Source organism: Ptychodera flava, chromosome 6 (assembly GCF_041260155.1).
Source record: "Ptychodera flava strain L36383 chromosome 6, AS_Pfla_20210202, whole genome shotgun sequence".
Lineage (NCBI taxonomy): Eukaryota > Metazoa > Hemichordata > Enteropneusta > Ptychoderidae > Ptychodera > Ptychodera flava.
This window is the reverse complement of record NC_091933.1, coordinates 11692667-11708453: the sequence shown is the minus strand read 5'-3', so window position 1 is coordinate 11708453 and position 15787 is coordinate 11692667. Positions and strand designations below refer to the sequence as shown.

The following is a 15787-nucleotide window of genomic DNA, read 5'->3' as shown; positions in this document are numbered from 1 at the left end:
GTTTTTGCCGTTGTATTAACGACATGGCTGAGCCATTGAAGCACAGCTCAACGTAGTTTAGCCAGCTCAGTTGGGAGTTGGCTTACGAGTGTTACCGTTCATTACTGACTTAATGTACTAATCGAGTGGTCCTCAGTCAGGTACGGGTTTGTACCGACATGGCTTGGGCTGCAGCTAACCAGTGATAACCAGTCACTACACCCAAGTCTTCAGTTCACTTTTGCGATGCACGGGTGCAACGCAATATGCTTCCATTGTTCTAGCCATCGACGTGTCCACATGCCTGGCAGCCATATTGTACTGCTAGCTGGTTTGCATAACAAAAGCAGTCCCTGCTAACTGCAGGCGGTATCCCCGTAGCATATTGACCTCATGTCACCTTTTGAATTCTCTGTACGCAAACAGCGTACGTAGTTACTAATGCGTCGGCAAGAGGATACGTTTGCCTGCAAACCAGAGCCAATACTTCGACGATGGAATAATAAAAAATCCAAAGCTACGTCCATTGAATGGCACGGCCAAGGCGGTGAAGGACGTTGCCTGGCTTGAACTTGCAGAGCTGAAGCCCAGCTTAGTACGTCGGACACCAGTTTGTAATGGTATTTCCGAGTCGTTCATATCCGTTCCATCGGAGGAACAAGTCGAGCCGTCCCGTCAAAAATACGTTCTCATTTTCAGTCACGCACAACTGAATAAGTGACTTTCGTCTCGCACCATCGGCATATCTGCCAAGTCGTTTGCAAGAGGTAGCCTTCTAGATTAGCATTGCCGAGTTGGTCAAGTTCGGCAGCAATCTCTATAGTGCCAGGCAGCCAAGTACATGTACGTCCAACTCCGCCAGAAAACGTCACCATGCTATCCTGCCAAGTCCGCTAAAAAGCGGTAAAAAAAAACCCAGCCCCCCTCGGGTGTGGGGGACTGGCGGACAGGTTTCTGCACCTTTCCCTGTCTATTGACTCCCTGCGAACCCATTTCGAGGGGAAAAGGCGTTCCTTGTCAGAAAACCTCTCCTCGGATGACCCCTAAACGCACAGGGGATAGCAAAACGTAGTGCCGTCGACTTGGCAGGAAAGGGGGTACCCAAAAAGGGCCCGATTTCCACCGGGTTGGGAGAATAACGGTCACCAGTGCTTAGATTCTGGCTACACCGAATTTCAAGCAGATTTTCACCGACTTGGCAGGAAAAGGGTTAAAGGACAATACTGAATTGTTGAATTTCAGTGATTTGCTGTACATTTCAGTTTTATTCTGAGAGAATGTTGAAATGCTCAGAATATGTTGTGCAAACACTAACTGTGAATGTAATGGCCTATGTTATTGTTGGGAAATATAGTATTGAATTCAGTTACCAGTATCAGTGTTTCTTGTCTGAGATATTTCTGGTAAAAAGGGAAACAATTATCTTGCCTTGTCTGCATCTGTGCAAAAATGCCAGAGAACCGAGTTTACCTTCGGCCTAAAAAAAAAAAAAAAATTTTCGCTCGCCGCTCCTGGGACTTGGTCCAAAAAATCCGATGAACAAGATTTTTTTTTTCTCTGGCCTAAAGTTGATTTTTTTTGGACAAAAGATGCTATAACATACCAAGCCAAGTGGGTGAAAATATGTCATGTTTTAGCTCAATACCACTTTTTACTGACTTGGCTGATGGGGAAGTGATACAGTTATTACTGTCTGGCAGGAAAAGGGTTAACCAACCCAATGCCACACTCCCCCATAAATGTGGCAATTAATCCTGCTGAAAACAACAGAGATGAACCACTACATTTGGTGGTGTTAGGGGTTAAAAAGATCAACTGTATAATGTGTTGAGCAGAAATTTCTTGACCACGGACCCTCTGGACTGCTAAGACCAACATTATTGCCATCCACAATCACTACTGTAGATTCTTTCAAAGAAATTTCTGCAAAGTCTTGCTGTGGTCTGTTTGTACTAAAAGTTGCAAAATGTACATTCACAACATGTAACATGCACATACATTGTATTTCATGTCAGTATTTTTATCAATCAGGATAGTTTCCACCAGAGGTGACTTTACTACATTTGTCAAACTCACTCACCCAATTTGAGAATTTCAAAGAATTTCTTTAAGTGAGTTCTATACAAGTGAATGCATGTTTGGCTCAAAAAGGCACACTGTACACATTTTTGCACACTTTGAGAGACACATTGTGATTTTAAATAATACCGTAACACAAACAATAAACATCAATGCTAAACAGCTGGTATCACAGCCGATTACAGGCAAGCATTTTGCAGCATTGTTGTTTGTTTGGCTTGCTAGCCATCTTCTTGTGAATACCTCCTTGCTTCTGTTGATTTTCTACCATTTTGTTTTGAATCAGAATAATTTCAAAAGGCACTTGAAAAGTATCAAAGAGGAAAAAGCAGTTCAAGGTCACCGTTTGAACCTCCTGGATGGGAGACATTATCATTGTTCAAACAGTTAACTTCCGTAGTAAACAAAATCCTTCTCAATAGGTTTGACAGATGTTCCGCTCAGACAATGACCCCCCCCCATGTTTTCAAACGGAAAACCAAAAGCACCTTCTTAAAATCCATTCTCTTCTCTTTAAAGCTTTAAATAATCCCTTTCACCCATGTAAATGTATGTGCTACATTTTGCTACTTGATGTAATTTTGAAGTATTCCTGGGTTCAACATGGAAATCTTTTGATTTTTAACACACCTAACATAACTTCTGTATCAACATAAAATTGCAATTTACGGTTTAATCAAAAGTATGTACACGAAAAGCTCTTCAGAACCAAATAAATTGGAGTTGTGCTCAGTTTCATCTTATCATTTTCCAAACTTTTTATTAAATGACAGGAAGGTTGAGATCAAACTCACTTATCATTAATCAAAAGTTCAAAATCAAAAGCATGACATACAACTGTATAGCATTTCCTGGCAGAGTTCCCTAAGAATTATTTCTGGGAAAAATGGTCCATTACTAACATGTATACACTTTCACACATTCTATGCATCATTGCGTGTGCATTCTCTTACAAGTGTTGTGTGTGCCTAGTGCAAAAGTACCACTAAAGTTGCGCAGACAAATCTTGCAAACAAGCCAAAAGCCCGTCTTGCACGAATGCATATGAGAGCTGCATATACACCTACACACCTAGCAAGAGAGGTGAACTTTCATAAGATAAATGGGGATATGTGTATACAAGGTGTACATGTTTGACTTGTGTGTTAAATATGTGTATATAATGCATGATCACAGCACGTGTACTCTGTGAGTGCATGGATGCCTGCACTGCAGTTATTGAGTGCATGCATTTCCGCTTGCATGTGGTGTACATATGCTTGCTTACTAGCAGTACCGAGTGAATGTATTGCACTGTGAGGAGACCCTTCTGTACTTAATGTGCACTCTAGTGACCTTTGACCCGCTACAAGTTCACACCATCTTACTACCACGTTTTCAAAAAAAATTTCTTACTCTATGAAGCTCACAATGCATCTGAAAGCTGCACAAAAAAGTCTTTTCCTTTCCCGACAAACTGTTACAAAAAAGGTTGAAACTGTGCAAAAATTTCATTCATGGAGAGGCAGACATACCGGATACCCGACATCGTACAAAGGCATGCAGGGGTCAATGAACATATACTGGAAGACTCTACATGCACTATTCAAGAAACACTTTCGAAGCACATCAGATTTCATTGTCATTCATTTATATTTTTTCGATGTTGTCCTTCCAGCATCAAGTATTGGGGTCACTTTAATTATTGAAAACTGATTAAAATGTGTATCAATTGATCATTCCTGTGTTTAAATGTTATTGTTTCAACCCAGGCATTAAACCAGCAGCCAATAGTCATTGCATGCTATGCCTAGACACTCTTCAGAATGTGCATAAGGAACCGTTCAATAATTGAAGAATTTTCTCCACAAAACTTTTAATTTCACTCGACTTACAATATCATCTTTTTCTCCTACCTGTGCAGAATACAAAACTAGATGCGTGCAAAGTCTGATTATGCACGGGGACAAATTACCCCTAGTAGATGTCAGCTTTGATGAGATGTACAGGTGTGACTGCATCATTCATGTTGTAGGGTACACGCAGGTCACCATTTGAATCACTCATTTTGACTAGCTGTACAGATGTGTACCTCTTGTACTTTACATTTTTTTCCCCTCAAGTCTGTCGCTCTCCTGAGTGGCCACATTGTTACTACTGACTCATTTATCATACTCCACTGTATCTGGAAGTTGGACATTGCATAATTCATAGTTATATCATCTATGGCTGACCTGTCAGCTTGCAACACCCAATTTCTAGTAAAGCTTGTAGCTAGTCCTAATGTCTTGGCAGACTTCAATTTTCTATTCCTAATTATTCCGTGCCGCGCAAATGTCTACGTAAGAGTTTAATTTAAGTTTCCTAAATTCTTCATCTTCCTACTCTATGAGAAGACTACAGAACTGGCTATTGTCAATCCACTTTTCCACTATTAAACCAATCTTGCCCAATTCATCAAATTTCATTCACTCGTTACCATTACTTTCCATTAAAGTCTGCATAAGTCTATTTTCATCGCATGTGTGTGCCACGTTAGAAGCAGTGTTTTCTTATATACTTGTATGCCCTTCAGGAAATGTGATAAGCACTGCTTGGATCTCAAATGTGTTGGTGGAACCCCTCACATGAGTGTAACCACACACATATGCACAGTATTTAAACCAGAACAAGAATAAGTCATCCCCTTCTAAAATGACATCCATTTCACACAGCTGAATCCTTCAATTACTACAACAATCTGCCTGTGATGAGATGCAGTCTTATCATAGTCACTTGCAAGAAAAGTCACATTGTAAGCTACACATTATTGTTGCTATTTGATATGGTGCATACAGCCACTGCTGACTAATACACTTACACAGGTCATCAATCAACGTATTTGTCGGTTCAGTCATGTACATCCATGCTGTACTCTATTTTTTTTCACTGACCCAGTCTCTCACTCTGCTTTTACACGACTGTTTCCTGGTCATGTCTGGAGGGCACTTAATGACAAAATACTGACTTTTCTCCTTCAAACATTGGTAAGCGAACTTGAAAGTCAACTTTGATTAACTGGCAAAGTTGCCGCATCTTCAGTGAAACCTCTGAATAAAACTGTATATATATATATATCAAGTGTTTTGCATATTTTTGTTGCAATCAAAATAGTTTGCGACATGGTTGAATGAACTCTGGAAAGTGACTGGGACAAGGTTGAAATCAGGTGACTGGTCAGGTATATTTTTAAGATCGCATTTTCCTTTACATGAATTTAAATATGGTGAATGTCCTCTACAGTAAAAGTCAACTTTGGAATCAACATATAAAATGAAACTTTTATGAGAAATATTAAAATGAGACAACTATGTTTAAAAGCCACACCTGCATGTCTGTTCAAAATTTATATTCTCTGATCACGACAGTGTGTCTACATTCGTTAATTTTGTTCAATGTGACTAGTATGCAGTACGAATATTTCCTTTTTGCAAAATGGCACTGGCGTCACAAAACGCCATGGTGACACATCCGTGACCTCATCAATACAAACAGATTTGGGACTTTGACCTTGCTGACTATTTCACCCCAGGTCACTGTCGTTCATGTATCAAACTGATGTCAACTGTGATGACTATCTGAATGCATCGATCAACACCACGAAATTGAACAATGACGGATGAAATTGATATCCCCTGAACTGAGCAAGTGACCAATGCAAGCGTGCCTAGTTTCATGAAAGTGTTGACAGTACAAGACTGTTCTTACGTTATTTTCCTGACTTTCTGACTAAACATCATAGAAAGACTTCTATTCTTTTGTGTGCCACTGTTGTAGAATTGAAAGTCACATGTTGAATGTACACCATAACCTCTACTCAATAGAAGATACAGATGCACTGAGCTAAGCAGGGTACTTAAGACACAAAACTATAATGTATCTTGTGAAACAAAAGCCTCAGGCCATGTCACCTCTGACCCATATATCATTCTGCACTTTCTTTCAATCTTTACATCCCGTCATTGTTTCACACTTCCCTCACCATCTTGATCTGCCTACATCTATAACCTTACATCCCGGTCATCACTCCACCTCTACATCATGTCTTGTCATCATCTAAACATTCCTCCATTATTCCTTTCATCAGAGCACCATCTCCAATCTCCCTCCATCACCTGAACATCCAAGACATCATCTCTTTGTAACTACATTTTCTTTAAATCCCTCAAAACTATTCAAAACCTTTGCAACATTCTATTCCTCCAGTATCTCTTCACCCCTGCATCTCCATATATCATCATCTTATGTCTCTATCATCTCAACATCTGCATACCAGTGTTATCTACGTTTTCCTTCAGTTTTCCAATTTTTCATTGTCTTTACCAACTCTCATCAGCTCCACATCCCTACATCTTCTTGTAGCCCTGGCACCATTCCTTCATCCCTGGCATCTTCTCAACAGGTGAGCACCTTGTCAACAATACTTGGTAATCTTCACATCCATGAGTCGATCTCTCTGTTGCAGATGAACAGACCATTCACTGACAGAGGGCAAATCAAATATTAACTTAGTTCAGGTAGCAAGAGCGCATAGTTTAGAAATCAAACTATCACTTACCAACCAATGCTGCGAATATGACAAATCTGTTGGGATTGAGGTCAAGCTCTTTGGCAAGTTCATCAATCAGGTACTGGACAGTCAGTAGGTTTCCGCTTCTGGTCAATTTCAGTTGATGGGATGAGAAGAGCTTGGGAGGATCAAAGATGCAGTACTCTGAAGACTGGGCCAGCACTCCATGGCAACCGTAGTCACGGCAGTATCCTATAACTTCCTGGAGATGGTCCTTGTAGCTTGAAGCCACGGTGATACCACATTGAAGAAGGGCAAGGCGCACACAGGTGTCTGTCAAAGTCAGATATGGAGATGCACACAGTTCAGTAAAAAAGTACTGCGTTATTGAGACAAGACCTTCTTTCTCTCTTTCAGAGACTGTGTTTGCAAATAAAAAGTGAGTTTTTTATTCATTACATGAAAATAAGCCAGTGTAAAAAACTGGACGTTGTCTCGTATCCTCCTTTACATAACTGCAAACATTTCATAAAATTACAATAAACCATTGGCCCCGGTTTCACATTACATTTTAAACACAAGTGCATCCACAATCTATTGATAAAATTATGGAATAATAGTTTGGCCAACATTAATTTAAATCTGATAACCTGGAGAAAGAAAGTAGCAGCCAAATGTTAACTTCAAATGGGAAGGTAAGGGTTAGGATTAGAGTTAGGAACTCTGATGACCAGGTTTCATTCTTTCAGATTCTCAACTAGTTCTGATTTTCAATGGTCATGGAGCAAAAAGAGATAAACAGTGACTCGCCAAAAATTATGACTGACTTTAACAAACTCTATTAATTCATTGTACATATTAGGACAGGTTTACACAATAATTTACTTGTATTGTCAAGTAGTGACTGATAATATGCAATAAAGTAGCTGAACTTTAACACAGAAAATTCTCAGAAAACACTGAATGTACAGTGTACCTGGAAATATACATTCTGAGTTTGTGCGGGGCATTCCCTTTCAAACCAACCCTACCAGTTCATTCTCTGAAAGATCTCACAACGTAAAATAACTATTATTACAGTGAACGAAATCTGAAAGTCTAGAAAAGAAACGTTACACAAATGTATCATCAACAGAGCTCATATGTAGTAGGGGAATATTCGAGTTCTTCCATAGACAGTAGAGGGGGGCTACTGTCTATGGTTCTTCCAAAGGTGAAACTTGCAGAATGCTAACTGTTTATTAGTATATCACTATCAATTTGCATACTCTATTGTTTCACACTTCACACTGGTATTATGGGTTATTAACATATGAATGGGCTGTCCTGCCACAAAAGTGTTACAAATCTTCTCAAACTCTTTCTGGAGAACTCGGATCCACCAGAGGCTGATAGGGGTACACACTAGAATGACACAAAAACTGGAAAAACCTTCTCACGTTACATTTTTTATCAGAAATGAAAAAAGAAAAATCAAATCAAACAACTGTAAATTTTGAAGTCATTTTCATTCATTTTGCTCTGTACAGAAAAACACAGGTCTCCCTGAAGTAATATTGTTCTCACAACAGCAAAACCCGCCTAAACTGAAAAGTTCAGGGACTGAGCAAATTGTTTGGTTTGGAGAGGTATTTGGTTTATAGAGGTCCTTTTAACATAAAGTTCTATTAGAATGGGACTGGGTTCATTTTGGGAAAAGGGTTCGTTTTAGACAGGTTTCCATTTCAGACAGGGTTGCGGTTTAGACACGTTTCACTGTACAAGTAACAAGTATTACGGTCAACTGCACTGTTTACATTGTGAATGTTGTGTTATTGTAGACAAATAAATTCTAGCCAGTACTAAAATTCCTTTGTTGACAATAATACTAGACTTAACACACACATGGGCTATATTTGCAAGTCGAACATTTTAACACAATAGCCCAAGAAGCTGTATTTTAGAAATCATATCAAAAGTTCCTGCTTATGGCACTTGGTCATATCAATTTCTAACTTCTGGAAATTTACAATAAAAGTGATACAGACAATCTGTCCGAGCTATTTGCTCATCGACACGGTCTCTTCACATGGTTAGATCCTTTCAACAGTTGATTATCTTTGAACAATCAGACAGGATTTGAAGCAGGTTTATCTCTCACCGAAACTGCAAAATAAAACCCCTGATCTCCATCATTGATTTCTATTTACCTGTATTGAAGTTTACAAGGATGGGTAGACTCCAATCTACAATAATTGCTAATAAATGACACCAAGCATATTGTTTTTTTTTGTAAAGTCTGCTACCAATCATGCAGACAGTGAACTTGCTGCCTCTTTCATATTTGCAAAATATCTACCACAATGCATGCATACTGCAGAAAAACACAAACAAACATTCTCTTCTGATTTCTTCACAATACCAGTATGTAAATGGGTCTATGGTCCGAGTTATAACCCTGTTGGCCAAGCACAGACAGGTCTCATATTTGGAATTTCATTATTTTCAGCATAAAAACACATCATCTTAGCTTAACTAACAAGTTGAAAAATATACACCAATATCAATAGTAGCACTAGGCTTTTCAACAATGTCGTTTTCTGTGATTGAGCAGCTCTATTGCACTTACATGTACGTGCACATTTGATCATTACCAACACAACAAGACACAAGGAAGGCCAACATGTTATTTTGAAAATAAATTTCTTGAAGACATGTTCCACCTCAAAGTGAACAGTCCACTTACGAGTGTAATTATACATGCATGTACCAGTCAATAGGTCTATGAATTTCAATGCAGTTTGGATCACTGCCTACCTAAATTTTGTATTACGACTGGATAGTGATGGTGCATGCAATCTTGTATGACCCTGTGTACATACATGTATGTATTACTACAATGCAGCCTTGCAAACATACAACATCAGGCACTTGCAAGTTGTCGGAGTAATAATGGCACACCGTGAAAGGTGTGATGGGTCTTGTGTCAGACAGAGTGCAAACACACCAGCATTGAAGATAGGTGGATCGGCATTGAAGAGAGTTGGTATATGTAGTTTCTCACAGAGTACCTCCTATTTGCAAATCAAATCAATCTCCTTTATTTGCTTAAATAGTCACAGAAATCTTCATCAAAATGAATACACAAATGTGCGCTGGCCAAAGAAACTTGACTACACAGTAAAGCCATATAATCACACTGGAAAGGCCCTTATGTTAATTGTCTACTTAAAACGTCTAAAAACAAGCACAAATACCTACTCACATCTAATTAGATAGAGCCTGTTAATTATCTATCTATTTGCACAGAGAGGGAAGTGAAATGTAGGTCAGATATCACACAATAGCAGAGCAAATTGGAGCAAAGATGCGAGATATTGGTCAATTCATTCAGTAAGAAACTGGGGCAAGAATGAGTACTACTAAAGATATCGGTCAATTCATGGGGGAAGCTCACACAAAATGCTACTTGAGTCAAGTTGCGTCTATTTATTGGGAGAGAAATGTGGGCAAAATTCAACTGCGGACATCAGTCTCTTCACTGGGAGGAAAACTGGGGCAAAGATGTTGGTCAAGACAATGGTCGGTTTGTTGGACGAAGGAAAATATTTCTCTGGTCCACCTCTTGTAAGCAATCACTGGACCAACAATAGCGCTACCAATGCTGGACTATTCAAAGTTTCAAAATAAATGGTAAGTGGGACAGAATGTTTATGGTGTGCTCAAGACGTAGGTTTATTGGCTGGGATAGTCAAGAGGGTCAGAGTTGCTATCTAAGGTGTTTGTCTAGTCCTGGAGATGACCACAGTCAGACAATACATCCAACTTTGTTCGTTTGCATGGATGGTAGGAGAGGATGGAGCCCACACTCTCATCCCATGGATACAAACTGGACACATTTTGTTGACATCATCCCAGCTGCTGCTCATGAGAGGAGACTGAACCAAAGATACTTAGACCTGTCCTTTTCTTGACAAAGAGAAAACTTGGTGAGAGTTTAGAGAGCCATAGTTCTTTTCATGGGGGGAGGAGTAAAGTTGGTCACAGTTGTTTCTTTACAAAAAGTGGATACCAAAGTGAGAGGTACAAGTAAATACTGTCTACTGCAGAAAAACCAGGAGCAGTTTGAGATTGTGTAGAATGGAAGGACTTGATCGTTAAGCCAAGATGGGCAGAATTTTGGAAGAGAAGTACAGCAAATTTCAAATATACAGCAATTGAAGTTTTCATTTTTACAGTGTGGAATCAAACGCATACATTACAATAATTAATTTCAACTTCGAGGAAACTAAATCTCATTTGAGATACAGGAATGATTATCATTCCAGTAATAGGTAGTTATTCAGTCTGATATAAAAAAAGGTTCACACTATTAAAACCACAAGTGCTTACTTAACCTAGGTTTCCTACGCAACATCTTTTTAAAATATGCATTTTAATTTATTAGTACAATGATTATACTGATGCATTTGATCAGTTTATTTGATCAGTACCCAAAAAAAGATGACAAATTTAAATTAATCAAAATCATCCCTTCCATGTACAATATCATTAATGCACCACCAGAAACAATGTGGGCAGACAAAATAGCTACAGTGAAGCTGTCAATAATGTCAGGTAACCCTTAGAGTGACACTTTTCAAATTGCAATAGCTTGCAACTGAGATAAATTTAAGTTACGCTTTTATTGCTGTTTTTCTGTATCTTGCAATATCTGGAAATGGATTTAAGAGGATTTATTCATAAACACTTCAGGTATACCTAATAAAGAGGAAACAAGGGAAAATGTGTGAGAAAAATCACGATTTTAGGGCCTCTTCCTTTCATACTTTTTTATCGTTTCAACTGAATTGTGATGTCACATGGAATGAATGCCTTGGCTAACCTGGCAAATTTGAAGCCAATAAATCTGTGGTGATTTTATTGATTTTATGATGAGAGGACATGCAGACCGAGCAGTCCCCCAAGTTAGTTTCATTGTGATGGTAGTCCATAATCTGAATGGTTTCCTTTTGTCTCTACCGAACACAACATCATCACTTGGGTCTACCTCCACTGGTTTGTTGGCATGGTGCCAGATTTTATTACTCATGTTGGAGACTGAGAAAGCCACTACACAAAGATGATTCAATCTTGCTAAGCACACAAAGCAAAAGGTGATTCACGCAGGCTGGCGATTGGATGAGTAACCGGCACACTTTCTAAAACAAAAAGAGAAGGCCGCAGAAATTAAGCTTGCATTTTTATATCACAGTTGAGTACCATGTGAAATTTGTCGCATAATTATGGATTAATTTCCGATTGACTCACTGCAATAGCTTTTTGTCTGGCCAAGAAATCCTTAGAGAGCAGTTTGTTATGATGGCTATGTGGACAAAGGATTCGCCAAACAATAGGAGTAAGCAGGGAGATTTTAAGCCAGCATCAGACTGCAGATGTTCTGCAATATATCCACATTCAAATTGTTATCGCGTATAGATCTTGCTCCGTCTTGCTATATTGGCTTCTAGGCACATACGAAGCAAGTAAAATGACACATTTGAAGCAAATTCAGTTGGAGAACACAAACTGGCTTTAACCATAATACAAATCCCAGTTCTTTAGGTTGAAACAAAAAAGGCCCCACCCCCACATATAAATGCACACAGGCCGTACATTACGTGACACGTGTGGTTATGATTTCCAACAGCCTCTGCTCTCTGCGTTACTTATGCTGCAAATTTCGAATTGCTTCACCGAAAATTCGTAATAACCTGTTTACAAACAACAGCGGTTGATTTGTGTGCGCTCGTTTGCGTCACTGGTGGAAAGTCGCCTAGAGTCCGTCCGTGGTAGAGAGGTTTCCGAACGTTTGGAAAACTGACATACCTCCATCACTGCATCGGTGGGTGACAGACAAACAGATTAACTCGTGCATTCAGGCACGTTGCATGTCGCTTACAACCGTCAAAATATAAACAAGAGGAGGAAAGCTCACCTAAACACACGGGCGGAATGAACCACATTCTTGGTGGTGGGGTGTTTTTACTATGCACATGTGAAAAGATTTGATGGACAGCTTGTCTGCTGTTGCCTTGTTGTCTGATCCATTCTTGCATTCGTGACTTTTCAAAACTCCCATTGAAGAACACGACGAGTTGGATGTTAGAACTTCGACAAGCTCGGGCTAGGTTGTCGATAAACTGAAACATATAATTCCACTGCCCGCCACATACCCAGTCAGAAAAACTTCCGCCATACAGTCGATGAAGGCAGCTGTCGGCATCGATGACGAGATACAGGGGGTTTTCGCCCGTCTTACTCCGCTTGCGACTGCGACCAATTTTCTGGAGATCAACTTGCACGCACGCTTGCGGACAGTTACGTTCAATGAACTCGAGAAGGCCTTGAATTCCCATTATTTGCTGCATGCACCGGAACGTAGAGCCAAGAAACCCATGGAGGCTTGTAAAAGAACAACTGAGTGATTACAATCCCGGATTTTCAGTCAATTTCTGCATTTGTTGTGAATCTCTCCAGACGCGCCATGTGCTTACAACTGAACAAAAGCTTCGTCTGCGCATGTGTTGTTTTTCGCAAAGACTTGTGGGTAGCGAAGCAGAAGTTCACGGTAACTTTTCTGATCGATGTGCATCTGAAAAATACGCAAGAACGTGGACTGTTACGATATTTGGTATCAAATTGTTTTTAAACTTTAAGAACACATCACACTTTCCCCGTTAGATGTTAACCGGGGAAAGAAGATGACTATGATCGATTACGAGTCAAATCTTCCCTTTTATCCGCTCATACTGAAAATGAGTAACCGGCGGCGATTTCACAGAATCTGCAGAATGACCGAACATGTGAGTCATAAGCTTAAACGAAAAAAAAAAGGTTGAAGAGATCGTACGACAATTTATGTATTCCTTGGAGACAGGTAACAATCATCATCTGGATGAACAATTTTTGGTACCTGTGAAATTGTACGTGGGTCCCAATATTGCATTAATCACGATTTTGATCATATTAGGCCTACCTTATTAATTTTCAAAGAGCAAATTCAACAAGTGTGTTATACGCTACGCTTTCTGATATTAAAATTTTGTCACCAAAAAAAAGTGTTATGTTTATGTGGTTTCGATGGCATGAGTCTTCGAAAGAGCGAAAAGTGACACCACGGACAAGTCAAACACAGAGGACAATAATTTGAAAATAAAAGTAGCACGACGATTTGGCGTGCAGAGAAAATGTCCACAACTCAGATTGTGCAGCTGTGCAGGTATGTGTAAAGGAGAGGCCGTCGAGTCGTCAGTAGGGCAACGAAAAAAACAACAAACCAGGAATTGTCTCAGGAGACTACCACTGGATCTTTGTCGGGGTAGTCAAATGGGGAAAAACCTGCGGAGCAAAATTCAAAATATATTTACTTTATTGCTACACTGCTGATTTCTGAAAAAAAATAATTATTCACATGAAAGTCGGCCGAAAATTATTGGGGAGGGGAGGGGTGGGGGTGTACATGCTATGCAAATTCCGAAAAAAACAATTTGTCAAATTTTTGCACGCGAATAAGATTACACATCGGCATCATGATCATCCCCTCGCAAGATAAAATGGTCCATCCCTAGCGTTACCATTAGCTGTGGACCGGAACGGCTGCAACAGCAGAATCCATAGACAGTGCAACACCGTCATGCAAAATGCCTAAGTTATGCATGTCTGGAGATTATGAAAGACACGCTTGTTGAAATAATCATATCGACACCATTGGATTAAATATGAGTTTTTCATTCGGTTGTTGATTGGAGTTGGGTTTTATTAGTCTATTTTGCTATGTTTGTTCGTTTTTTACCAAGTATTAAGCTAAAGTTATGGACTTCTGAAATTTGTGTTTCATAATCACTCCGCCAAGTGGCTATCGATGAAAACAGCTGTTGACAGTTTTAATGGTCTTTTGATGATCAACATTTTAATGAAATAGTTTTAATAATATTCGACATTTTTTGTTACTCCCGACAGTGATCCACAGTGCAGCATTCAACTCCCCAAAAAGTCGCATTTCACACCGAGAAAGTTCTGAAGTCTTATGGCAGTACTGGTTGAAATCACTAGTATTCGGTATTTGGACTGCCAATTTCCAAAGAGAAACGACCAGCCGTGGCACCCGGGCCATATGGCAATGACCATGACTGACTGACTGAATCGTAGAATACTATTATTGTTGTGCTTTTTGTGTAATGCAACTCCAAAAATTACTGAACACGTTACCCTGACTCTGAACCTTTTCAAGGAATGTCTAAAAATTAAACTGGTTCCAGGTAAGGGGGAGAGGGAGGTAACGGAGGTATGGTGACATACCATGACAAGGCAAGACATGCACAGGCGCCCGTGCGCTGGGTAGTCTGCTAGATTGATCGATTTCAGCTCGATGTATCGATCCCGTACTCGATCTGCCCGCCACTGCAATTTAGGTTTCAGTGGCGGGCAAATCGAGTACGGGATCGATACATCGAGCAGAAAGATCGGTCGATCTCGCAGACCAACACACAGGCGCCCGTGAAGATGTGCCTATAAGCATAGACCCCCCCCCCTCGGAATAGACCCTCGTTTTTTCTCGAAGGTCTATGCTACAAACCAGCCTGCATCATTGTAGAATTGACTTCACCAATTGTATGCGCACACACTTTCTTCCGAGGTTAATAACGCACACACTTAGATACAACGATAGCCTTCACTGTTGTTGACGCGTATGACGCAAACTTGAACCTTTTCGTTTAATCGAGGACTGAACTTCTGAGAATGCCTCATCCCATTAATTTTTCATCGAGGGAGTTGAGAAACAGTCCCATGACTCGTACTAATGCATCATCAATACCAACATTTCAGACAGCTACATTGCATGACTCATATGACATTTACAGATCACACTTAGTTGCAAAGTCACCAAATCTCCTGTAAAATAATCAACAAACTTGATAATCGAGGATGACGACTATTATAATCGTGCCACCCCACTTGAACCAAGCTCCCCCCACCCGCATATTGACGGCTTCCAATTCCATTGACGTACACATAAAGGTAAGCTAATAGGCGTCGCCATATATTTTGTGCTTGCGGTTCTTCATGAATTCCTGACCACAGTCGCGAGTTGACTGACCTTTGGTCGAACGCAGCCTTTTTTGCTGAATAAACAAATTTGAATAAATAGATAATAACTATATTTACGTATCATATGAACAT

General features: G+C 39.8%; 1 protein-coding gene across 1 annotated transcript in view; it reads right to left on the bottom strand.

Annotated features, from left to right (window-relative positions):
• Window positions 1-13111, bottom strand: part of LOC139134836 (constitutive coactivator of PPAR-gamma-like protein 1 homolog) — a 44595-nt gene extending 31484 nt beyond the window's left edge. Inside the window, 2 exon segments of the mRNA XM_070701895.1 lie at window positions 6635-6919; window positions 12543-13111. Of these exon segments, the coding sequence (XP_070557996.1) occupies window positions 6635-6919; window positions 12543-12963 (706 nt within the window). The 5' untranslated portion in view covers window positions 12964-13111.
• Window positions 13112-15787: the final 2676 nt, after the last annotated feature.